Raw genomic sequence first — 26373 nt, forward strand, 5'->3', positions numbered from 1 at the left:
CCCATTTCGGGGGTCTTTCATGTGGGGGCTCGTCCGGGATTAGGAGACCCCTGCCCAGGGACCACCGACTCACCACCGGGAGGTAAGCTGGCCAGCGATCGCTTTATGTGACTGTCTGTATTGTGTTTTTTATGTTTGCGCCTGCGCCAGTGTCTGCACTAGTTAGCTGACTAGATCTGTATTTGGCGGACCCGTGGAGGAACTGACGAGTTCGTACTCCCGACCGCAGCCCTGGGAGACGTCCCGAGGGCATCTGGGGTCCGATTCGAGACCCGTCCGTATTCAGTGAACCCCACCCGGATTGGGCTGTTTGGAGCTCCTCCGCAGTCAGAAGGGCACGTGGTTCTTCTGGGAGTAGAGAGATCCGGACTCTCGCTATCTCCAACTCAGACTTTGCTCTCGGTTCTACGCCGAAGCCGCGCTGCGCGATTTTGTTGCTTTGTTATTGGTTTTCTGTTCTTTTGTTTGGTTTTGTCTGTGTCCGTGTTTGAAAATATGGGACAGTCCTTAATTACCCCTTTGAGTCTAACTTTACAGCACTGGAGGGACGTCCAGGACATTGCGAACAACCAGTCCGTGGAAGTCCGAAAAAGGCGTTGGGTCACTTTCTGTTCGTCTGAATGGCCCACGTTTAACGTGGGCTGGCCGAGGGATGGTACATTTGACCTTACTATTATTTCACAGGTCAAAGCCAAAGTGATGGACCCCGGCCCTCATGGGCACCCAGACCAAGTTGCCTACATCGTGACTTGGGAGGCAATGGCATATGATCCACCACCATGGGTTAAGCCTTTTGTCCCTCCCACACCCCCACTTCCTCCGTCTGCTCCCTCCTTACCCCCTCCACTCCTCCCCACTCCAACAGGACCCCCATCCCGCTCATCTCTATATCCGACTCTTACTGACCCCTCAAAAATCAAACCTCCTCCTCCGCAGGTTCTGCCCGCGGGGGATGACCTATTGGTAGACCTCCTCACGGAGGACCCCCCTCCCTACCGAGAACAGGCCCTCCCACCTCAGGTGGCCGACTCGACCGATGAAAACGAGGGGCCTGCCGCGCCATCTCCCCCCGCCCCGTCCCCCATGGCAGCCCGCTTAAGGGGACGGCGAGACCAGCAGCTGGCCGTGGATTCTACTTCCTCTCAGGCATTCCCTCTCCGGACCGGAGGAAATGGCCAACTACAATACTGGCCGTTCTCCTCCTCCGACCTATATAACTGGAAAAATAACAATCCCTCTTTTTCTGAAGACCCAGTTAGGCTGACTGCTCTAATTGAGTCGGTCCTGATTACCCATCAGCCCACCTGGGATGATTGCCAACAATTACTGCAGACTTTGCTGACTTCGGAGGAGAAGCAGAGAGTCCTCCTGGAGGCTCGAAAGGCGGTTCGGGGAACAGACGGACGTCCCACCCAGCTGCCTAATGAAATAGATGCCGCTTTTCCCCTCGAACGTCCCAACTGGGACTTCACCACCCAGGAAGGTAGGAATCACCTAATTCTCTATCGCCAGTTGCTCATAGCGGGTCTCCATGGGGCAGGCCGACGCCCCACCAACCTGGCTAAAGTTAAACAGGTATTGCAGGGACCAGGAGAAACTCCCTCAGCGTTCTTAGAGCGACTCAAAGAAGCCTATCGTAGATACACCCCTTATGACCCAGAAGATCCAGGGCAAGAAACTAGCGTAGCTATGTCTTTCATTTGGCAATCTGCTCCGGATATCAAACGCAGACTCGAGCGCCTAGAAAACTTAAGGGAGAGTTCGCTCAGGGACCTACTAAAGGAGGCAGAAAGAATTTACAATAAGAGAGAGACTCCAGAAGAAAGGGAGGACCGTCTTAGAAAGGAGGCAGAGGAAAGAGAGGACCGTCGCAGAAAAGAAGCTGAGGAAAAGGAAAAAGAAAGGGACCGTAAGAGACATAAGGAGATGAGCAAACTCTTGGCCACCGTAGTTTCCAGTCAAAGACAGGGTAGACAGGAGGGAGACCGGAGGGGGCCCCAGGTGGAGAAGGACCAATGCGCGTACTGTAAGGAAAAAGGACACTGGGTTAAAGACTGCCCTAAAAGACCGAAAGGGCCCCGAAAGCCACGACCCCAGACCTCCCTCCTAACCTTGGAAGACTAGGGGGGTCAGGGTCAGGAGCCCCCCCCTGAGCCCAGGATAACTCTTGACGTCGGGGGGCAGCCAGTCACCTTCCTGGTGGACACTGGGGCTCAACACTCTGTGTTGACCCAAAACCCCGGACCCTTGAGCGATAAATCCGCTTGGGTCCAGGGGGCTACCGGGGGAAGAAGATATCGATGGACAACCGACCGCAAGGTACATCTGGCTACCGGTAAGGTGACTCATTCTTTTCTCCATGTCCCGGATTGCCCATACCCATTACTGGGAAGAGACCTGCTGACCAAATTAAAGGCCCAGATATACTTTGAGAATTCAGGGGTGCGAATTGTAGGGCCACAAGGACAGCCCTTGCATGTGTTAACCCTAAATTTGGAAGATGAATATCGGCTCCATGAGCCACCTAGAGACCCCGAAACCGCACTAGAGACTTTTTGGCTGTCTAAATTTCCCCAAGCATGGGCAGAGACTGGGGGTATGGGATTGGCCACTCAACAAGCCCCCTTGATTATATCGCTAAAAGCGACTGCTACCCCTGTCTCAATCAAACAATATCCCATGTCGCTTGAAGCTAAGACGGGAATCAGACCCCACATACGGAGACTCCTGGACCAAGGGATACTAACACCCTGTCAGTCCCCCTGGAATACTCCCCTATTACCTGTCAAAAAGCCGGGAACTGGGGACTATCGGCCAGTCCAGGACCTCAGAGAAGTTAACAAACGGGTAGAAGACATACATCCCACCGTGCCTAACCCCTGCAATTTGTTAAGTGGGCTTTCCCCGTCTTATAATTGGTACTCAGTATTAGACTTAAAAGATGCATTCTTTTGCCTGAGACTTCACCCAGAAAGCCAACCTATATTCGCCTTCGAATGGAAGGATCCAGAATTGGGGATTTCAGGACAACTGACCTGGACCAGGCTCCCACAAGGGTTCAAAAACAGCCCCACCCTGTTCGATGAGGCGCTACATAGGGATCTGGCCGATTTCAGGATTCAGCATCCTACCCTGATATTGCTCCAATATGTGGACGACCTCCTACTGGCGGCTACCTCAGAACAGGAATGTAAGGAAGGCACAAAGGCCTTACTGCTGACCCTAGGGAACCTGGGCTATAGAGCCTCCGCCAAAAAGGCTCAAATTTGCCAAAAGCAGGTCACTTATCTGGGGTACCAAATCAAAGAAGGGCAAAGATGGCTGACTGAGGCCAGAAAAGCGACAGTTATGAACATGCCTGTACCTGGGACCCCTCGGCAGCTGAGGGAGTTCCTGGGGACAGCAGGGTTCTGTCGCCTATGGATTCCAGGATTTGCTGAAATAGCAGCCCCTTTATACCCACTCACCAAATCAGGGACTCTGTTCAGGTGGGGCGAGGACCAACTAAAGGCATATCAGGAAATAAAGCGGGCCTTACTCACCGCTCTCGCATTGGGACTCCCAGACCTAACTAAGCCATTTGAACTGTTTGTGGACGAAAAACAGGGTTACGCAAAAGGGGTCCTAACTCAAAAACTGGGTCCTTGGAGACGTCCTGTAGCTTATCTCTCGAAGAAGCTCAACCCAGTGGCTTCAGGATGGCCGCCCTGCCTGCGAATGGTAGCGGCGATTGCAGTCCTTACCAAGGACGCGGGTAAACTAACTCTGGGCCAGCCATTGACCATCCTGGCACCTCATGCGGTGGAAGCCTTGGTTAAGCAGCCTCCAGACCGTTGGCTCTCTAATGCCCGCATGACCCACTACCAAGCCATGCTCCTGGATACGGACCGGGTGCACTTCGGACCTGTGGTAACCCTAAACCCTGCAACCCTGCTCCCTTTGCCGGAGGGAGGGGCGAAACACAATTGCCTCGAGATCCTTGCGGAAATGCACGGGACCAGACCGGACCTGACGGATCAACCCCTCCAGAACGCTGATTTTACCTGGTATACAGACGGGAGCAGCTTTCTAAAAGATGGTCAACGAAGAGCCGGGGCTGCAGTGACCACCGAAACCGAGGTAATCTGGGCAGAAGCCCTTCCAGCTGGAACCTCTGCCCAGCGGGCTGAACTCGTTGCGCTCACCCAGGCTCTCAAGCTGGCAGAAGGTAAGAAGCTTAATGTCTATACTGATAGCCGGTACGCCTTTGCCACTGCCCACATCCACGGGGAGATTTATCGGAGGTGGGGACTGCTAACATCCGAGGGCAAGGAAATTAAAAACAAAAACGAGATCTTGGCCTTACTAAAAGCCCTGTTTTTACCCCGAAAACTAAGTATAATCCATTGCCCAGGACACCAAAAAGGGGACAGCCCCGAGGCCCGAGGCAACCGAATGGCTGACGGGGCCGCACGAGAGGCCGCTATAGGCATGACGCCAGGCGCCTCACAAGTCCTCACGATTGCCCCAGAAGATACCAACGCCCCTCCTTTACATTGTCCCTTCCACTATACCAGAGAGGACACGGAGATACTAAAAAGAATGGGGGCTTCTCATGATTTGGCCAGAGGGCATTGGGTCTTCCAAGGCAGATCTGTGGTGCCCACAAAACAGACTTTCGAACTGATAGATTATTTACACAAGCTGACTCACCTTAGTCCTCGGAAAATGAAAACTCTCCTAGACAGAGAAGAAAGCTTCCATTATTTGCTAGGCAGAGACAAAATCCTACAACAAGTAGCTGATGCCTGCAGGGCATGCGCTCAGGTCAATGCTGGAAAATCCAAATTCGGGACAGGAATCCGGGTACGAGGACACCGACCAGGTACCCATTGGGAAATTGATTTCACTGAAATTAAGCCTGGACAATATGGATACAAATATCTGTTGGTATTTGTTGACACCTTCTCCGGATGGGTAGAAGCCTACCCGACCAAACATGAAACAGCCAAGATAGTGACCAAGAAGCTGTTAGAAGAGATTTTCCCCAGGTACGGCATGCCCCAGGTACTGGGAACCGACAATGGGCCCGCCTTTGTCTCCCAGGTAAGTCAGTTGGTGGCCAAGCTCTTGGGGATTGATTGGAAATTACATTGTGCTTACCGACCCCAAAGTTCAGGACAGGTAGAGAGGATGAATAGAACAATCAAGGAGACTCTAACTAAATTAACGCTTGCAACTGGCACTAGAGATTGGGTACTCCTACTACCCCTAGCCCTTTATCGTGCCCGCAACACTCCAGGACCTCATGGACTTACTCCTTTTGAGATATTATATGGGGCGCCCCCGCCCCTCATTAATTTTTTTGACCCCGATATTTCAGACTTTACTAACAGTCCCTCTTTGCAAGCTCACTTACAGGCACTCCAGGCCGTGCAGAGAGAAGTCTGGAAGCCACTTGCTGCCGCTTACAAAGACCAGCTGGACAGACCAGTGATACCCCACAACTACCAAATTGGTGACGCGGTTTGGGTCCGCAGACATCGGACTAAGAATTTGGAACCCCGTTGGAAGGGACCCTACACTGTGCTGCTGACTACTCCGACTGCTCTCAAGGTCGACGGCATTGCGGCCTGGGTCCACGCCTCCCACGTAAAAGCGGCCCGACCGGACGAGAAAACATCAGAATCATCATGGAAGGTTCAACATTCTCAAAACCCTCTAAAGATAAGACTTACTCGGGAGCCCCCCTAATCATTTTATGGGCCCTGCTAGGACTGGGAGAGGGGGGGGAAGCCAAGAGCCCTCATACAGTTTATAATATAACTTGGAGAGTCACTAACCTTATGACAGGACAGGTTGCCAATTCCACCTCCATGCTGGGAACCACGAAAGATGTCTTTCCAACCCTATACTTTGACCTCTGTGACCTAGTGGGGGATTCATGGAATCCATCAGACCAGGAGCCATTCTCCGGGTATGGCTGCCACCACCCTGGGGGACGGCATGGAACAAGAGCCAGGGATTTCTATGTGTGCCCAGGTCAAAACTTTAGAAAAGAATGCGGGGGGCCCGCAGATGGGTACTGTGCCCAATGGGGCTGCGAAACCACCGGAGACGCCTACTGGAAGCCATCCTCTTCCTGGGACCTAATCACCCTTAAGCGAGGGACCACCCCTGGTTACACGGGTGCAGGACCTTGGGTATGCAGCAAGGACTGGTGTGGCCCCTGTTATGACTCCTTGACTAAAAATGTTACGGGGGCCACCTTAGGAGGCAGATGCAATCCTCTGATCCTCGACTTTACCGCCCAAGGCAAAACAGCAGTCTGGGATGGTCCCAAGTCCTGGGGACTGCGTCTCTATCGCTCAGGATATGACCCTGTCACTATATTCTCCTTAACGAGGCAAATAGCTTCTGTCTCATCAACAGTAGCTGTCGGGCCAAACGCGGTCTTGTCAGAACAGAAGCCCCCTTCTCAGCCAGCACCCCCTCCCAGACCCAGACCAGTTCCCGCCCAAAATCCCTCCACTACCTTGGCCCCATCTTCACACAATAAAACTCCTCTGCAGGGTACAGGGGACAGACTCCTCAATCTAATCCAGGGGGCATACTCGACCCTCAACTATACCAGTCCAAACTTGACCGAGGAATGCTGGCTATGTCTGGTTTCGAGACCCCCATACTATGAGGGAGTAGCTATAATTGGCAATTATACCAACCAAACTGAGGCCACGGCCTATTGTACATCCCCCTCCCAACATAAACTTACCCTGTCAGAGGTATCGGGTCGAGGGACCTGTGTGGGAGGAGTCCCTAAAACCCACGAGTCACTGTGCAACAGTACCCATCCACTTCAGACTTCCTCCACTGGATATCTGGTGGCACCCAATGGAACCTACTGGGCATGCAGTACGGGTCTCACTCCCTGTGTTTCCCTTACGGTCCTTAACACAACCTCTGACTATTGCGTGTTAATAGAGCTATGGCCCAGAGTAACCTATCATACCCCTTCATATATTTATGAACAATTTGAAGAGAGGCCACGAATTAGACGGGAACCAGTGTCCCTCACACTGGCCCTTATGCTGGGAGGACTGACAGTAGGGGGAATAGCTGCGGGAGTGGGAACAGGGACCGCTGCACTAGTTGAGACCCAACAGTTCCAACAATTACAAGCAGTCATGCACACAGATATCAAGGCCTTGGAGGAATCAGTCAGTGCCTTAGAAAAGTCCTTGACTTCCTTATCCGAAGTGGTCCTGCAGAACAGACGGGGGTTGGATGTTCTATTCCTACAGCAAGGGGGGCTTTGCGCAGCCCTAAAAGAGGAATGTTGCTTCTATGCTGATCACACAGGTGTAGTCAGGGACAATATGGCAAAACTCAGGGAACGACTCAAGCAGAGACAGCAGTTATTTGAGTCACAACAAGGTTGGTTCGAGGGTTGGTTCAACAGATCTCCATGGTTTACCACCCTAATCTCCTCCATAATGGGCCCCCTCATAATCATACTGTTAATCTTGCTGTTCGGGCCTTGTATCCTCAACCGTCTGGTTCAGTTCATGAAAGACAGGCTGTCAGTTATACAGGCCTTGGTCTTGACCCAACAATACCACCAACTTAAACAGTTTGACCCTGAAGATGTAGGAAACCGAATCAGCTGAATAAAGGATTTTATTCAGTTTAAAGAAAGAGGGGGGAATGAAAGACCCCCACTCAATAATAGCAGCTAGCAGCAGTAACGCCATTTCGCAAGGCATGAAATTTTACCAGCGCAGAGGACAGGGAAGCCCAGTTAAAGTTCAGCTCAGAAAAACAAGGGCGGTGGGGGCCAAGCAGGATATCTGTGGTCAGACACCTGGCCATGAGCAAGGGAGCAGAAACAGCTTGTACCCTAGATAAACGAAGTTAACTTGCATATCTGATTTCTTGGAAACCCCCTGAAAGGTACCCAGCTGTCCCTAGTTTAAACCCGAGCCTTATTTAAATTGTCCAATCAGAACCCTGTAACTACGCTTCTCGCTTCTGTACCCGCGCTTTTGCTCCCCGACCCTATAAAAACCCACTGCTCCAGCCTAAAGGCGCGCTAGTCCTCCGAGAGACTAAGTCACCCCAGGTACCTGTGTATCTGAATAAAGCCTCTTGCTTTTTGCATCCGAAGAGTGGTCTCGCTGTTCCTTGGGAGGGTCTTCCCAGACTGGAAGACAACCCATTTCGGGGGTCTTTCAGTGACAGTTTTTATTTCTACACCAAAAATTTTAGTGCTGCTCAGAGAAAACAAAACCTCTGCCCAGTTCTTTCAGGATGCAACATTTAAGTGGTCACAAGAGGGCTCCTCAACAAAAGAAAATAGGACCACGCGGATCAGCTCCTGCTTCTGAAGATTCATACCAGCATGATCACACGTATGTGTATGCACACACTGATACCTGTGCTCACATACGCATGAATGAGCATACAGTTCACATATATTCTCACAGAAACATGGAAACAGACATACATGCTTACGCAGGGCGCTTACATGCACACATGCATGTATACATAGTACACATGTGAGTGCATGCACTCACATATACGCGCACACAAAGGCATACATGTTTGTCTGCTCACATACATGAACATTTCTGTTCATGCATGTGAACCCTTGCACGTGTGTGTATAGGAGTGAGTGAGTTTGCCTTTAATTACGCTCAAGTTACAGGAGGTTAAAATGACCCCCTTATGCTGTCTCCTTGGCAGTTTTATTGAGGAGTGGGAGGTTTGCTTCCAAGAGCCCCTACTCAGAATTACAACTAAATCTCTATATAGACCAGGCTGGCCTTAGACTCAGAAACCCACCTGCCTCCACCTTCACAGTGTTAGAATTAAAGGTGTATAAACCACACCCAGGCTCAGGTTTTGATTAAAACAACGAAACTTTTAGTTGTGTGTGTGTTGTGGTGGGCAGGTAGACACGGTGGGCTTACAGATATCAGAACTCAACTGAGTTGTCTCTTCCACCAAGTGGGTCCCAGGGAGCGAACTCAGATGGTCGCACCTGAGTCATCTTGCCTGCCCTCTGGCTTCACTTTTGAGAAGGTCAGTTGACTTATGATCGACAGGAGACTAGTTGGCCAAGTCTCCCGTGAAGCTTGCTGTGAGAGCTGAAGCCATGCAGTAGCGGTGGGCTCTCCAGCACCGTTCTATGTAAGTACGGGAGCTGTGCTGCTTTGGGGAGGAGACTCCACGTAGGCACGCCCCAGCTGCCTTCAGGTAGGGGTGCAATAGACACAGTGGGGGGTGTGGGGCAGGGGAGGGGTCAGCGAGAAGGACATTCACTTTCTTCTCTTTACGGGCTGCCCACCTTGCTCCTCAGTTTTTAGCTGTGTTCATGAACAGCTGTAAATGCTCTACACTGGAGAACTTAAATCCATGACAGACTCAAGCTTGAGATTGTGTCACACAGTGCCAGGCTGTTGTGTTTCTCTGTACCTCTGTTAAACGTGGGTGTGCATCTATCCAGATGCTAGCACTGTATAGGGCTGCTCTCCTGTGGTACCTTTCCTCTGACAGCCTCTGGTAGCTCTCTTCAGCACTGGTTCTGTGTGTTATATCCAGGTTAGTCAGAGTTGGACTTCATTAGGTTGCAGTTCAAATGTCAGGTCATTAAACAAAACTGTCTAAAATAAATTGTCAAGTTATGAGCACTTGGATGAAACAGTAATTGCTTTGAAATAGATACTTTTGTTGCCATTTTCAAGGACACGTATTAAATAGAAATTTCAAATTTGTTATGAATAGCAGCAGGTTGTAACTATCTTAAGAAATCATGCAACTTGAGTCTAAAATATTACCAAAGGCTAATTCGATAGTCAATTAAAATATAGTATTGTGGGCTGGAGAGATGGCTCAGTAGTTAAGAGCATTGCCTGCTCTTCCAAAAGTCCTGAGTTCAATTCCTGGCAACCATATGATGGCTCACAACCATCTGTAATAATGTCTGGTGCCCTCTTCTGGCCTGCAGACATACACACAGAATATTGTATACATAATAAATAAATAAATATAAAAAAAATAAGTCCTGGAGAAGCTCCAAGAACCATATGTGTGTGTGTATGTGTGTGTGTGTGTGTGTGTGTGTGTGTGTGTGTGTGTATATATATATACAAATACATATATATATATTATTGCTAAAAGGATGCGTGTGTATTTAACACAGGTCAGTTCTTTGAATCTTAGGAGCCATTTACAAGAGTCTAAATGGTAGCTGTGGGACAAGTTTTAAAAGCCCAAGTTGAAAAAGCAAGGCCTCTTCTTTGAATTGAGAGATTAAGCTGGAACGGAGCAGCCTGTGGCAGTCAATACTGAGTGACAGACTCACGACGGCTTGACGTTCCCCTGTCGCACGCCATCTGTGGCCACTGATGAGGAAAGTGGTCACCAACACTTTGAAGAATTTCCAGGAGCTGATGATCCCCATGAGGTCTGCTCTGTTGGCCGCTGCGACTCGCCCTAGGTCAGTGATGAGCTGGGATCACGCCTTAAGGGAAGAACTTGGAGGTTTCCTTTTCCACCATGGTTTTCAGTTGAAAATGTTTTTCTGTAAAGTGGAGAGGGACTTTGGGAGCAGGAATAAAAAGCGTTCACCCAGAGAATTGCCTTCTTTCTTGGTGGAAACCACCACCCAGGGGTTGGCCAGCTGAGCTGAGTCAGGCGCCCATCCTCGGGTGAGCAGTGTTCACATGTGGTACCAAACCTGTGTGGCTGCCAGGAGACACCCTCCTGGTGGACCTGGAGCTGCTTGTGATGCGTTCACCACAGACCTGTCTACCAGTCTAGAGCCTTCGCAGCCAGGGGTGGCAAGAGCTGCAGTTTTGCTAAGGGACAGCGGCCATGCCTGCTCGGGTGTCAGAAGCTCTGAGACCAGCGGCACGGGGGAGTGGCACTTCAGGGAATGCTCCCAAGCAGATGACCTCTTGCCTCTGCTGGGGTGGCCCACCAGTGAGGTCCCTGCATGACATTAAGTCCCTTTTTTGTCTATAGCAGAATCAAGCTGACCCAGCAGGCCCAGGGAATCTGGCAGCTACTCCATTGCTGGCAGAAAGGCTTGCTTGGGTACTTAGAGGTGGCTGGTCAGGGAGAGCAATTTCAGAGAGCAGGGGGCAGTGCCATGTTCAGCATGCCCACAGCTGCCTTATCACATGTGATTCAGGACACATTGCCTCAAGGTTGTGGTCAATGATTCAGGACAAAGTACCATCCCTTCTCCCAATGTATTTCCACTCAAAGGAGCTGCTGAAGTGAGGGTGATCCCTGAAGATCATCAGAAGTCTCCACCTGAGATCAGCAGGAAGGCTATTTGAAGAGTGTATCTCACTCTTCAGGACAAGCAGAGGCTGCTGGGAGGTGAGATTGCTGGGTGGGAGTGAGCAGGTGTCTGTACAGTGCAGGGCCTTGCCCCTTATGTTGGTCACATCTGTAAAATGAAGCAGATACAGCAGGACCATCTGCCCTGTGCTACTTGGGGAAGCTGACTGGGGGGAGGGGACACTGAGCTCAACTCTTTTTGTTCTTGTGTTTTTTTCAGACATGGTCTCTCTACATAGCCTGGGCTGTCCTGGAACTTACTGCTCAGACCGGGATGACCTTGATTCCCAGAGATCTGCGCGTGCCTCTGCCTCCCGAGTGCTAGGATTCAAGGCGTGTGCCACACCTGACTGAACTCAGCTTTAACCCACTCACTGATTAGACTTCGTTTTCTGAAGTCAGTGCATGAGAAAGGAATCCCAAGCCCATGCTCACACCTATGTCAGGCCTTGAACTTGCAATCCTCTTGCTTCAGCCTCTAGTAACTAACATTAAGGTGTAGTATATCCTGGGCTGGAGAGATGGCTCAGTGGTTAAAAGCATGGACTTCTCATCCTACCATTCTTCAGAGGAATGTGAAGTTAGCTACTTTCAAATGAAGTGTCGGGTTCCATTTCTACGTGGACGTCTGGTAAAGTGGGGCAGCACACGAATTCATCCCTGTGAGGGCTGCAGTTCAAACCCCACTGCCTTCAGGAAGTGGTTATAGCCTTCAGACATGGAGTCCCCCAAGGGCCAAGATGTCTCAACCTGCAGTGCTGATTAATTTAGGGCATGACTGATCAGGAGTCTAATACATGCAAGGTAGGTGGGCAGACTCAGACTCCCTCCCCTGGGACCAGCCTGGATATCCCAGAGGATGGGAATTTGAACTCCAGCCCCATCAGCGGGATGAGGCTTGCTGACTCCATGCCGCAGTGAATGGGCACAGTACCAATTTCTGAGACTTCTGAGCATTCTGTGATATGTAAAGTTCTTGTGTACACTCACCATTTTAGTACCTGTCCCCCTGCTTCAGACCTGGTATGGTGGCCCAGAGGCAGTGTTGATTGGCTGAGATGAAGGGTTTAGCTTGCAGCAGACTCTAGGGTGGAGGGGCAGATGGCATATATGGAGTGAGTGATATTGTGGGGTGCTGGGAAGTCCTAAAGGAGGTTGGGGACCAGGAAAAGGGTACCCTAAATGATGTAAAGATGAGTGAGGCTCTGGTTGGGGAGGGACTCACAGGCCTGTACTTGGATTCGGGGGCTCTCGGGCAATGGATGGCTCCAGAAGAGACTGAGCACCGTGCTCCCTATCTGACATAGTATAGGTATGGCCTGCGCCAAGCTCTAGGCTGGACAAGCGCTGCCCACCCAAGGCTGAGCAGGTGCTCTGTGCCTCTTTCATGTTGCGGTGTTAGTCAAGTCCTCACTTGCCGTGGAGTGTGCACATGGGTGTCCTGTGGTCTTTAGAGAGTCCCAAGCAGCAGACAGATGGCAGCGCCCATTTCTGTAGACAATGCCTGAGCTTCCCTGATGTCCTTCAGTTAACAGCTGCCGGGGCAGAGGCTGGTATTGTCCTCCACTGTACCTGCTTCCTTAGAATTGGCCCCAGCTTGCTTGGTCCTGAGGGCTTGTGGGTGGAGGCTGAGGGCAACTCAGGAAAAGACACTGAGAGGTGGGGCTAGTTCCTTCCGTTTTCCCTCAGCTGCTACCCTTCAGTCCACTCTGTCGGCTGCCAGGAGAAGCAGACTGAAGCTGGATATGCAATTTGTCCTTCACCAGAACCAGCCCAGTTTGTGGTTCTGAGTCCCCGATCCCATGCCTTGTCCTTGCTTTAGGATCTAAACTTTTCCACTCTACTTTCTGGTTTCTAGGCTATAGAGTTAGAAACATCCTTGTTCAGCTGGAGCCAGTTAGGCTCTTGTGATATGGGTTGAGTCTGGGGACATTTTTCCTGGGAGCCATCTTTCAGAGGCTCGAAAGTTCCTCTGGTTGGCTTTCCTGCCTCTTGGTTCCCAGTCCCAGGGGAGGGTGTAAAGTGCAGGGCCCTTCTTGGTTTCTCGTGAACCTTCCAAAGCCAAGAGTCAAAGGTCATTTGCTCAGCTTCCCTGGCTGGAGAGAACTGAAGACTGTCTTCCTGCTTTGGGCAGCCCTGACAGCTCTCTGGGGATGGTCAGTGCCCCCCACACTGTGTTCTTTGATCTGACTGTCCGAGAGGTTGACTGAGTCTCTAGACACACAGTACCTGCTTGTCTGTCTTTGAGGAGAGACTGACAGGTCACCTGCTCAGAGAAGAGGGGCTGATTCCATTCAGTGCCAACTTTGAATTGGGAAGACTAGAAGAGAGAAATGAGAAGAAAGAAAGGAAGCAGAATAAAGAATTGCTTTGGGCCAGGCAGTGGTGGCACACACCTTTAATCCCAGCACTCAGGAGGCAGAAGCAGGCAGATCTCTGAGTTTGAGGCTACCTGGTCTACAGAACAAGTTCCAGGACAGCCAGGACTACTCAGAGAAATCCTGTTTCAACACACACACACACACACACACACACACACACACACAAAGAAAAAAAAGAGAATTGTGCCTTTGGCAGGAGGATGTTACACCGCCCCTTTAGCTCCATGTCCTTTTGGAAGGTGATTGCCCTGGTCTTGCTGCCAGGCTCTACCTAGGGACACCAAGTCAGCTCCCTTGTGTTCTGCTTTCTTGAGCCCCCTCCCTGGAAGAGGCTTGCCATGAGGCCCCTCCCCTATTTTCTTCAGGGCGGTGACAGGCAGGTAGGTGTCCTTAGGAAGTGAGACTGAAGCTCATTGTGCCAGGCTTCTGGGTCTTCTGGAAACCCCCTCTAGAAGGTTTTGCAGCAGTCTCTGCCAACACGGATGCTTTCCAGAACCTTCTAGTGGTGGCAGGTTTCCTGAGTTACAGCTCTTTCTACCTGCACAGTGCCCTTGGTAAAGAGCTGGAAAATATAGAAGTCCAGGAGTGCCAATTCCTGCCTCACCCAAACATCACTGCGGTTCCCTGGAGTCCCTCCTGCTGCCCTCACACCCACATATGGACAGGGATGTGCCATGAATGACAAAAGCTGAATCCTTGTCTCTGCATGTTTTTGAACCTTGCCTTTCTGTGTAAGTGTGGGGCCATTTTTCAAGCTGTTAGTCTCTCTAAGAATTTTGCTTAGAGTTGGGGATTTAGTTTAGTTGTAAAGTGTTCTTCAAAGCCCAAGAGCATGAATTAAGTCTGTAGTATCAAAACAAATAAACAGAAACCTAGTTTTCTAGGAATTCATCTGTCATTCTGGCCCTTTGAATAGGGAGATTAGGAATTCAAGGTCATTCTTGGATGCATATTGAATTTGAGGCCAGCCTATGCTGCATGAGACCCTGTCTCACAAAAACAGAATCAAACACACACAAAAAAATCCCCAGTAACGGGAGCTGAAGAGATAGCTCAGCAGTTAAGACCACTTACAGCTCCTGCAGAGGACCTAGGTTCAATTCCGACCACCCATGTCAGGCAACTCAATACTAGCTGTAACTCCAGCTCTGAGGGACCCAACCTACTCTTCTGACTTCTATGGGCACCTACATGTGTGTGAGCATGCTTACACACACACACACACACACATGTACACACATGAGTATACATAATTAATTAAAAATAAAAAATAATTTTTTGTTTTTTGAGACGGGTTTTCCGTAGCTTTGGAGCCTGTCCTGGCACTAGCTCTTGTAGACCAAGCTGACCTCAAAGTCACAGAGATCTGCCTGCCTCTGCCTCCCGAGTGCTGGGATTAAAGGCATGCGCCACGATTGAAGGCGTGCGCCACCTCCGCCCAGCCCTTAAAAACAAGTCTTAAAAAGAAACAAACACCACCACAGCAAAAACATTGTTTAGTGTCAGATCTTTGCTCCCCACTGCCTAGTAAATCTTGTCTTAGTGGACATTAAAAATACTACTTATTTTTATTTGTGTGTGTGTGTGTGGGGGGGTACCTCCAGAAGTTGGAGGAGGGCACCAGAGTCACTGAAGCTGGAGTGGCAGGCAGCTGTGAACCACCCAGTGTGGTTGAGGGAAGAGCAGTGAGTACTTAACTGCTGAGCCATCTCTGCAGTCCCATAGAGGATGTGCTGGATTACGCCAGGTCTTACTCAGGCACAATGCCAAGATATGAAGCTATTTTATGACTGGCCGGCAAACACTGATGAGTGAAGGCACCCAGCTGGTCTGCCTCTGTCCACAAAGTAGAGAGGCAGTCCTCTTTTGGCACCAAACTCAGGAGATAGAGAAACGAAGCCTGTGTATGGATGTATGAGGCACACGTGCCTGCGTGTGCAGTGTGCATATGTGAGGCCAGCTCCTAGACAACATAATGGTGTTTATAGCGCTGAAGGGCAGCACATGATCTGACCCAGAAATGTGCATTAGAAAAATACTGGAAAAAAATAGCATCTTAAACAGACATGGCAGGTCAACTGCATGGCTGCATGTAGAAGAATGCCAGCAGATGCATACCCATCTGCTACACAGATTTGAACTCTAAATAGATCAAAATTTTCAACATAAAACCAGATGTGCTAAACCTGGTAGAAGAGAAAGGGGGAATAGCCTTGACCTCATTGGCACAGGAAAAGTCTTTCTGAATAGAACTTGATTAGCACAGGTACTAACATCAACAACTAATGAATGGATCGCATGTAACCGAAAAGCTTCTGCATGGCCAAGGAAAACATCATCCGTACAAAATGGCAGGCTAGAGAATGGGAAAAAATTATCATCATCCATACATCCATATATCCAACACAGAGTTAATAATAAAAGAATGTAAAGAACTCAAGAAACTAGATATGAAGAATAAAGTAACTCAGTGTAAAATGCTGTATAGATATGAACAGAGAATTCTCAAAAAAAGGAAGTCAAATGGCTGAGAAACACTTCAAGAAATGTTCAACAGTTTCAGTTATCAGGTAAATTCAAGTCAAAACAATGTAGAGATTTCGTCTTACATTCATCAGAATGGCTGGGATCACCAGAACAAGCGACAGCTTAGCTGGTGAGGCTGTGGAATACGGACGCCCAGGCATTACTGCTGGGACTGAGAACTCATACAACCACTATGGAGACCAGTGTGGGGTTTCTCAGGACTATGGGAATCAATTATCTTCCTCAGGAACCAGCGGTAACAGTCATGCGCACATTCACAGGATACTCTCATCATAGCAGAGACACACTTGCTTAACAATGCTCATCACTGCTCTCTTCAGACGAGAGGGATGGAAAACAACCTGGATGTCCCTCAAAAGAGGAGCAGACAAAGAAAATAAGGCACATCTACACAATGGAGTATAAGTCAACCATCAAAGAAAATGTCATGAATTTGCAGACAAAAAAATGGAAATATAAAAACTCACCCCGAGTGAGGTACACAGATCCAGAAAAATATGCATAGCATGTATTCACTTATATAAGAATATTCAATTAAATGGAATCAAAAACTAAGCTATAATCCACAGACACAGCGAGGTTATGTATACAAGAAAGTATTAGGGAGGACACATGGATCTCCCTGGGAAAGGGAAATAGAATTAGAATTTATGGGTTAACAAGGGGCTGGGGAAGTGATAAACAGAGGATCAGGTAGGGGAGGGGAGTGTAGATAGGGATGAGGGATGGAATTCAGAGAGGGACAGTTAAAGGATGATATGGAAACCTAGTGCAGTGGAAACTTCCTAATATGTATGCATGTGATCCTAATGAAGTCTGATAAAGAAGACAGAATCCCAACTGGCCATCCCTTGTCACCAAACAAGACTTCCTGTACCTAGATCTTTTTCCATTCAATTGAGTTGTTGGCCATTGGGTACCATGGAAACTCCACAAACAACCCAGGCTGTCTCCAGGACAACACGTTGCTCTCCACAAACTGACAACAAGGGCCCATTGCTGAGGTCTACAGCACACAACTCAGTGGGTATGGAGAATTCGAGCTGCTGACCACATGGAGCCTTCACCTTACATTACGGTGTCTTTGGTGCAGCTACTAAAACACAAACACAACACAGCCACAAAACATTTGACCTACAATTTGTTCTACCAGCAAGATGTGCTAGGGCAATTGGGGCGCAGAATTTGTGGGAGAATCCAGCCAATATCTGATTTGAATTGATGCCTACTACACAATATAGAATTCATACCAACCATTGTTTGTGTGACCAACATTGAGAGACTGGATAGCCCAGAGACTTATGATAAAGCAAACACTATGACTCAAAAAGGGGGAGGATTTGTGGAGCATGTGGTGGAGGCATGAACCTTTAACCCCAGCAATCAAGATGTAGAGACAGGTGGAACTCTGAGTTACACAGATAATTCCAGGAAAGCCATTGATAAATAAAAAAGGAAGAATCAATTTCTATAAAGAAAAAAGCATTCTATAAAATTGCCTTTGTCCCTACAGTTTTAGCAACTATACTGACTTAAAGGAAGGACGGCCTCTACTTGTAGTTTTGCAAATCCTGTCAGCCATGGCGTTTGCTTAGATCACTAGAACACTGTGGAGTTGAGTCTCCGATATCATCATGCCAAAAATATTTCACCTGCACAAAGACAGGCATCAATAGCCACATATTAGTATTAAAATGTAATGCCCTGTCCTGTAAGGCCCATGGGGTTACAGAAGGAAGAATTTATCTTCTTAAAACTAAGGAAGGAAGTTCACATGACTTCCAGTTTTTCATGTTTCTTTCACGTTCCTGGATGCTTCATAGTCAGGATATTTACTCCACAAAATAGAAAGAAAATCAAACGATAACTAGGATTACCTTTTGCCATAGATGATGAAAACATTTCTCGAAAGCCTTAATAAAGATCACAAGGCAGCATTTCACATTTCCTGAAGAAAAAAGAAAGTGGTTGAAAAACTAAGTGAATGAACTGAGCCCCACCTGTCACCTGGCTCTGCAGACAAAATCTTCTAATTCAGAGGCAGATGTGGGAGCAAAACAAAAGCAGCCATGGGGCAGCCAAGGAAGAGGACAGGACACTGAAGGACCAAATCAAATGGCTGGGGGATAAACAGCTTATATTATATTATATTATATTATATTATATCATATCATATTATATATAAAGTTATATTAATCGACTTTGAAGGATTTTGCCTGAGAAGTGAGTGTGGCTCAGATGAATGTCCAGAGAGCCCATATTCCAGAGAAGTTCCAGGTACAACCAGGGGGTCAACATGGACGCAGGACCCACCCAGCCCCCACACAACATGGACATTTAGTAAGGGAGACACTACAGTCCAGTGCGTAAGGTCCCTATTGAAAAACATGTTAAAAAGCATTTGAACTCAATAGAGTCTGAGCAATGATCTGTTCATAAATTGGGCAATAGTCAGAGCTGGTCCTAGATCCTGGCCTGCAGTGAGCAGGAACAACTGGGAATGGAGAGAGAAGTGAGCTCTGGAGGCAGGTTTCCTGGACACTGGGACCTCAGCTGGACCAGCTGGAGTCCACCTGCTGCTTATCACTAGTGTCCTAGTGAGTTCTTGCAGGTTCTGGAGTATTAGGATGAAGCTCAGCCCTGATTGCTGTGGATGCAGAAACAGACACAGACAAGATTGTTACGCTTGTCAGCAGTAATAAATCTGAATATGTCTCTTTTTCACAGTTTGGTTGAATTATATTGATAGTAAAAATGACTTTATAAATTTTGAATTTCATGTCATCTCATTCTCACCATAATGACTCTGCACTCTTCCTTCAGATCAACCATCATCTTCCCACCTCCCAGCTTTGTCTGCTCATTAGAAAGAGAGAAACAACCCTCTGACTCTGAGTGGACCTGTCCATGGACTGCTGGGGATGGGCCACACCCTGGACCACAGCAGATCTGCCAGGATCTGCATCCTTAAAGAAAGCTGACTCCTTCAGGAGAAACCACCAGCCATCCACAGCTCCTCAGATAGTGACTAGGGCCCTTGAGACCCTCCACCCCCTGTGCTGGAATGCTGACAGGCTTGACCTTATAAAGCTCTTATAGAGGCCGCCACGGATGCTGTGAGTTCATGGGTACAGCAGTCTAGGGTTGTCCAGGAGATACTGTTCCTCTCTGTCCCTCTCTGACCTCTGGCTCTTCAATCTCTCTGCTCTTCTTTCATAGTGGTCCCTGCTCATAGGGAAGGGAGTGATGCAGGTGTCCTACATGTGGCTGAGCACTCCACTGGCATTGACTCTCAGCATTGTGAAACATTGTACATTTCTGTGTTACCCAGACTACACTGCACAGAATCCTGATGAGGTTGGAGATTGCAGTAATTCGTGGGAGTACACATAACAATTTGGTGGAAATTCGATACACTAACCTTTTAACATAAGAGTAATACTTGCACACATTGAGAAGGGAGCTCTCCAACCTTAGGCTCACTGTCAAATGTACAGTAACTTTTATAGCTGAAATAATTTTCAATGATAAATAGGAACAGAAGAAAAGTAGGAATAGAAATTATACACATGAATACACTGATATTTTGGAAAACAACATGGCAGCTCTTGAGGAAACAAAGACATAGCCACCATGAGGTCCAGCATTAGCACTGTTGGGTACAGATCCAGAGGACACAGCCAGTGTGCCAGAGGTTTGCTCAAATGCTCACAGCAGGGCCATTCACAGTAGTCAAGGAATGGGAACCATCAGGTGCCTGTCCACTGAGGAATAGCAAAGACATGGTGTAGAAGGAACGGCAGGCTGTGTCCCGCCACCCGGCTAGCTTTACCCAAAAAAATTACACAGAAACTGTATTCATTTAAATACTGCCTGGCCCCTGGCCCATTATCTGTAGCTTCTTATTGGTTGATTCTCATATCTTGCTTTAACCCATATTTAGTAATTTATATAGCACCACGAGGTGTGACTTACCAGGAGAGATCTTAACCTGCATCCATCTAGGAGAGGAGAAGCATGGCGACTCACTATGGCGACTGCCTGAAGCATCTCCCCAACTCTGCTTCCTTTTTCCCACAATTCTGTTCTGTTTATCCCGCCTACCTAATTTTCTGTCTCTTAAAGGGCCAAGGCAGTATCTTTATTAATAATGAAAGTAACACATAGACATTCCTCCATCAACATGGAACAGACACACAGTGGGAAATTCCCCAGTCATCTCAAACTCTAGTTACAAAATCCAACCCAGTGCTGGCTTTCAGCAACTACGGAACATGGCCTATACTGGAGTAACAGTAAATTATAGCTTATACCGTGCTGTCTTATTCTTGTTCCCCATAGTGATAGCCATGCTAATTAAGGTGTCAGCTTTAATGCTCATGTGCTGGGTAAACTTGGGATCTTTATGACATGGGAACAAGCAGTGAAGGCTCTGAATCCCCACTGGGAACACTGGGCAGCTAGGCTCACACTATTTCTCCTAGAGAGACGGGAAACTGCAGACGCTGGGGGAGATCAGACTGACTGAAAAGTGACGTAAATGTTCAGCTCATCGAGAAGCAAACTTATTGAGTCATTTAACCCAGACCACATGGACATGTGAGCTTCAAGAGGGAATTAACACATGAGTTACCTTAAGATGCTAGTGCACAGCACTGGAAAATTAGTTCCACATTAAGTTCTGTTTCCAGGAATGTAATTAGGTTTGATCACAATTTGTTCTTCTACTGCTCAAAAGAGGGTGATACTTTAAGAAGAGGGGACAACTTTTCACAATAATGAATGGCACTGGTACCTCTGTGCCAAAATACATCCACATAAAAGCAATGCTCCATCTTGGATGGTCTGCTACAGCCACAATGAGCCTGTGTAGGAGAGAGCACATGACCAGACTCAGGTCACAGTGGCTACTCATTTACCTGCTGTGCAAGCCTGTCTTTCCTTCAGGCGATCCGATTTTACACAGTCTACAAGTGACACCCACAGGGTCCTTGTGCTCATGAGTGTTGTTACATGAGAGGCTACTTGAATGCAACCACACAGATTGTGTCTCCATTAAAACATCCTCATGCCAGAGCTGGACATTACAGGATTATTGAGCTGAAGGTTTACAGATTTTCACATTTACCTACTGACTTTTCCAACATTTTGAATCACTACACAGAATGCACAATGGCCCCATGGCCATGAGTGCCCAGCAATCTTTATTCATGGGTGTCATGTTTTATATCTAGTGCTCCTTCATGAAAAATGCTGAAAACCTGGGGTGATTGACAGATTGCAGCTACTGCCCAGGGGAAACAAGAAACGACAAAGAATCCCAAGTCGGGGAAGGGCTAACAAAACCAGCACCCAACACTGCATAACCTGCAAGTGCATGAGCCCAGTGGCTTGAAACACAACTGGACAGAATGATCATTGAGAACCACAGTTATTCAGGTGGATTATCCACTGAGGATGGGGCAAGGAAAAGCATGTGCTCCCAGGATTCTCTGCATCCAGCTGGGTCGCCCTGCAATGCACTCTATTGTGAGTCATGTATGCTCTATGTTTATTCATTGTTTATCTGTATATTTTCATGTTATTCCCTCTGAAACTAAGGACCACTGGTCTTGCAGGCAAACACTCAAATAATAACCCACAATCTACCACAAGCTAAAACATTGCTTGTGCACAGAGGTAAGGCAGTAAAGAAGGTTTAGTGAATTTTGTGGCCATGGACAAGGAGCAGAAGATGGCACCTTGCAGGTGAGTGCCAGCTATAAACCAGGATGCCTACGGAGAATCTGAGATGAAGAGGCAGAGGGTGAGTCCAGACATTTGAGATGAGGGTGAAGCATTGTCTACTGTGGTCCTCCTCAGGAAAGACTGAAACAATATGTATGTAGGCGATTCTCATGGAGGTGTCTCTGTGAAACACTTCAAGCTACTACCACAAATCTAGATGTTTCCAGGGATGCCTGACACAGCTTGGGAGAGAACAAGGAGGGACCAAGCTGGGAAGTCACTGAGGCCGTGATGCCCTTTGTGATTCCCAGAATGAAGTGAGGTGAGGCTTCTGTGATGTCACAGGTAAACCCCTGCCTTAGCACCAGCAGTGTCCTTTGCCTGAGGACAACACAGAGTCCCACAAGGAGGGGAGGGATTCAAAGCAGGCCCAAGTGTCTGGGTAAGTCTGGGCTGTTTTCTGGGAGAGACACTACCTGAATTCAGGACATGAGTGACTCACTCAGCGTGAGGCACTTCTTCATTGGGACCTTAAATATGGAGACTATACAGAGTGAGGGACTGGAAATGTTCCTGCCTGAGGACAGTTCATTCCAAGCAGGATGTGAAAGAGTAGGATGAGAAGTCTCATAGCAGTGGGCCAGGCCCCCAAAGACCACAGGGAGAGAAACCCTCCTCTCACCAGAGGGAGGGGCCTTGGAAGGAAGCTGCACAGGTGTCAATGGACCAGGACTCCAGCTTGCAGCCTAGGTAAGGAAGGACGAACATTGCTGTTTGATGCCCACATTAAACCGTCACTCAGAGCTTGTCCAGGAAAGGGAGGAAAAGCTTCCACGACACTGATGTCTGCTTCACTGAGGACTTCTGTTGTATCAGTGTTCTCCTTTGTACGCATAGCTGACACAATCTTCGAACAAACATTACTGTCACTATCATAAGAAACACCATGGCAGCGCTCTACCCTCTAATTCTCTACTTCTGTACCTGTTTTTCCCCTTTATGTGTGCTCATGTCTGCAGGTTTATATCATAGCTATGAAATAACTTATAGAGGACACAGAATGCTGTCCCATATCATCCCTAAAATATACACATTGTTATATGTGTCAGGGTGACTTTATAGTCATACTTTGTTAATAAGATGATGACCTCACACATGGGCAGCCTTCTACATTGTCAGGACAGGGTGCTTAGCGTGGTGTGGGAAAACATGGTTGTTCCTCAGGCTACACTCAGAGAGGAAGAAGCTGGACAGAGGTGTGGCCATGTATCTGTTACCTCATAGAACAGCTCATTGCCAAGGAAAAGGCTGTGGTGTTCTTGGGAGGGAATCCTGTGTACGGAGTGGACTGCATTTCAGAAGGAATGGCAGGTATGCAGTGAGGTTTGAGCTATGTGGAGAGAGACATGCATTCAGGATATATGGGATAAAGCCTAATTAAATGTCAGTGTGTCATACTGGGAAGTGGGGGATGACAAAGGGTATAAGGCACAATGTGGACTTTGAGGTGCCCTTTTTTTTGGTTTTGAGACAGGGGTTCTCTGTGTAGCTTTGGTGCCTGTCCTGGAACTAGCTGTTGTAGATGAGGCTGGCCTCGAACTCACAGAGATCTGCCTGTAACTTACTCCTGAGTGCTGGAATTAAAAGCATGTGCTACCACTTCAGGCCAAGGTGCCTTTTAACAGGACCTGTGCCATAGCAGTGGAAATAATTTATCTATTGTGATGTATGCCGAGGAACTTGCCAAACAAGGATGCAAGGAGATGACACCGCAACTCACCAGAGAATGAGGTCAAGAGATGACAACACCCAAAGTGTACGAGACTGGTGCATGATGAAGGCTGCTGTTGTGCCGTAAGTCCTGGTCACCTGTCAACTGTGGCAGCCCAAAGTGTCTAGGGCAGGCAGGAAGTGCTGCACAGACTCCTAATGTAGGGGTTCTGAAGGAACCTTGCTTCTTCCCATCTTTAATATCTAGTGATTGTGCCCACTATGACTGAAGTTAGAGACAGAATTTAAAACAGAACTAAAGCCATCTTCCTTACCCCAAATCCTTCCCATTATCCACATTTATATTAAATGATATATCATGTATAATCTGGATATATATGTATATATATGTATGTGTATATATGTCTATATGTACTCACACACATGCATATGCACACACACACATGTGTGCTTTAAAGGTATTACAAGCAGGTACTCAGGTATGAACACCTGAATGATGGTGACAGGGGCTCAATGCGGTCCTCCAGGTATCCTGATCTAAAACACAGGAATCCTGGTAAGGAGCCAAAAGAGCAGTGAATACAAGCCTATCTGCAGAGTGACATGCCACACAAAATATCCAGACAGGAACCTATACACAGCAGAAAGCAAAGGTCTAGAGATGACCTAGTCTAAGACTCAAGGGTAGAAACAACAGAAGGTTTAGGATCAATAATTTACAGTAACAACTTATGCCAATCCCTCAGGGGCACATGCAGCACAAGGAAGACAGGAAGTGCTTTACTGGGACCTTCTCTTGTGTGTCTCCAGACATGAACTTGCCTGAAAACAAACCTTTTTATTCAGGTCCTAGGCCCTTCACTACTGGGCCATAGACAGTGATGTCACACTCTCAATATCGACTTTTTACACTTGTCCTTTTGTTTAAGAAACTTGTGTTACTCTGTTATCCCTGTTCATGTGTGAGGGTTCTATGTATGTTCATTACTTCTACTAATCTACACCTGTATTTTTTGAAAAAATTGTGTAATCAGCTGAGGCAGTAAGTACCTGTCTGAGGACTCCTGTTTCCAAACATCAACAGGAGGAAGCTCTGTTGTTATTCTGTTCTTCAGGGACTGATATTCTCAGGAGTCATCATCTACAGTGTAAGGGCCATGTTTGGAAATTCATGATATCCGGTTTCCTAGGCAATCCTACTTCAAGCTGTGTTCAGTGGTGGTAAAGGGACAGGTTACAGGGCAAATTTAACAGTCAGATTGGTGTCTAGGATCTAGCAGATGGCACACTCCAATTCACATGTCTGTACAAATTTTGTGACTGCCCAAGAATCAGAAAGTATAGACCAAAAATTATGAATTGTACTTTGGGGTTGGGTACGACTCATGCCCACTCAACCTGCTCGTGCTAGTTGTGAAGTCCCCTAGAGGAGGAGGAGGATTGGATGTGACATTGTCCCCAAGATATGGTCAGAAAAGGAACTTTTAGGTAATTCCTGTAAGGACCAGGCCAAACAACAGGTGTGTGCCACAGTTTTCTGTCTCTCCTCACTACAGATTTCATCTTCCTATTCATATGATGTATAATTTGTATCATCTGTATGGTGGGGAATAGATGTCTGTGTTTCTACATGTTTCCCTGAACACAGGCCAAGGAGATAACAGAAAACTGTAGGAGGGAGGACTCGCTTGTTTGTCTTAAGTTCTTAAACATTTTAAATGCCATAGTCTGGAAGTCTCTGAAAGGTTTGAAGAATACTTAACTGAAATATATCTCTATACATTGAAAAAAATCTAACTAACATGACTACAAGCTTTATTATTATAGATTATCTATTAACATATTTCTTAATTATATATTACATTTTTAAAATTAACTACACAATCACAACACCTTAATCAATAGCAGAAATATACATATAACAAGATTGACCTTAAATTTGTATCAATAAACCAAGATCCATTCCAATATAAATTATTCATCTCTTTAGCATATACCCCATTAAATATAGACAAACAATTATAAACAATATTTGGGAATATGAGCCATAGTTCTGTCTATACCTCTTCCTGATGTTTGGGGGCATTGTTAATCACGTCTTTCATGGTGTATCCTGTGTGATAGGTTCATCTCAGTCAGAGGTTAGGCAAAGTAATTTTTTTTTGTTTTTTTGGTTTTTCGAGACAGGGTTTCTCTGTGGCTTTGGAGCCTGTCCTGGAGCTAGCTCTTGTAGACCAGGCTGGTCTCGAACTCACAGAGATCCGCCTGCCTCTGCCTCCTGAGTGCTGGGATTAAAGGCGTGCGCCACCACCGCCCGGCGCAAAGTAATTTTTTGAGGGTGTTCACGTGACCTCTCAGAAGCCATGGTCTATCAAATCATATTTGCCTGGAAGTATTCCACAGGTTCTCATCTTCTGTGGAAACAAAAGTAAAACCTCTTTTCCAAAACACCATATCCTGAGACCCAAACATTGAAGTCAAGATATCATTATAATATACATGCTGGTTTAGCTTAGCAGCCCGTACAATGAAATGTCTCTCTGTATTTAGCTCCTTCACTTTCAAAAAATTCAAAGAAAACAATAATACACATAATCCAGACTCTCTGATTTTTCCATTTTTACAAGACTTATTTTTCTTTACTGTTTTTAATTTATGA

The 26373-nt window shown here is 47.4% G+C and overlaps 2 protein-coding genes across 2 annotated transcripts; both read left to right on the forward strand.

Annotated features, from left to right (window-relative positions):
• Nucleotides 1-495: 495 nt before the first annotated feature.
• Nucleotides 496-5476, forward strand: LOC119807348. The gene is given in 2 exon segments (XM_042054563.1): nt 496-5085; nt 5363-5476. Coding segments are annotated over 2 exon segments (4704 nt in total).
• Nucleotides 5477-5532: 56 nt separating this feature from the next.
• Nucleotides 5533-7660, forward strand: LOC119807349 (MLV-related proviral Env polyprotein-like). Its single transcript, XM_042054463.1, has one exon. The coding sequence runs from the start codon at nt 5673-5675 to the stop codon at nt 7644-7646; it is 1974 nt and encodes a 657-aa protein (XP_041910397.1). The 5' UTR covers nt 5533-5672; the 3' UTR covers nt 7647-7660.
• Nucleotides 7661-26373: the final 18713 nt, after the last annotated feature.

This window comes from Arvicola amphibius, chromosome 2, assembly GCF_903992535.2.
Source record: "Arvicola amphibius chromosome 2, mArvAmp1.2, whole genome shotgun sequence".
Lineage (NCBI taxonomy): Eukaryota > Metazoa > Chordata > Mammalia > Rodentia > Cricetidae > Arvicola > Arvicola amphibius.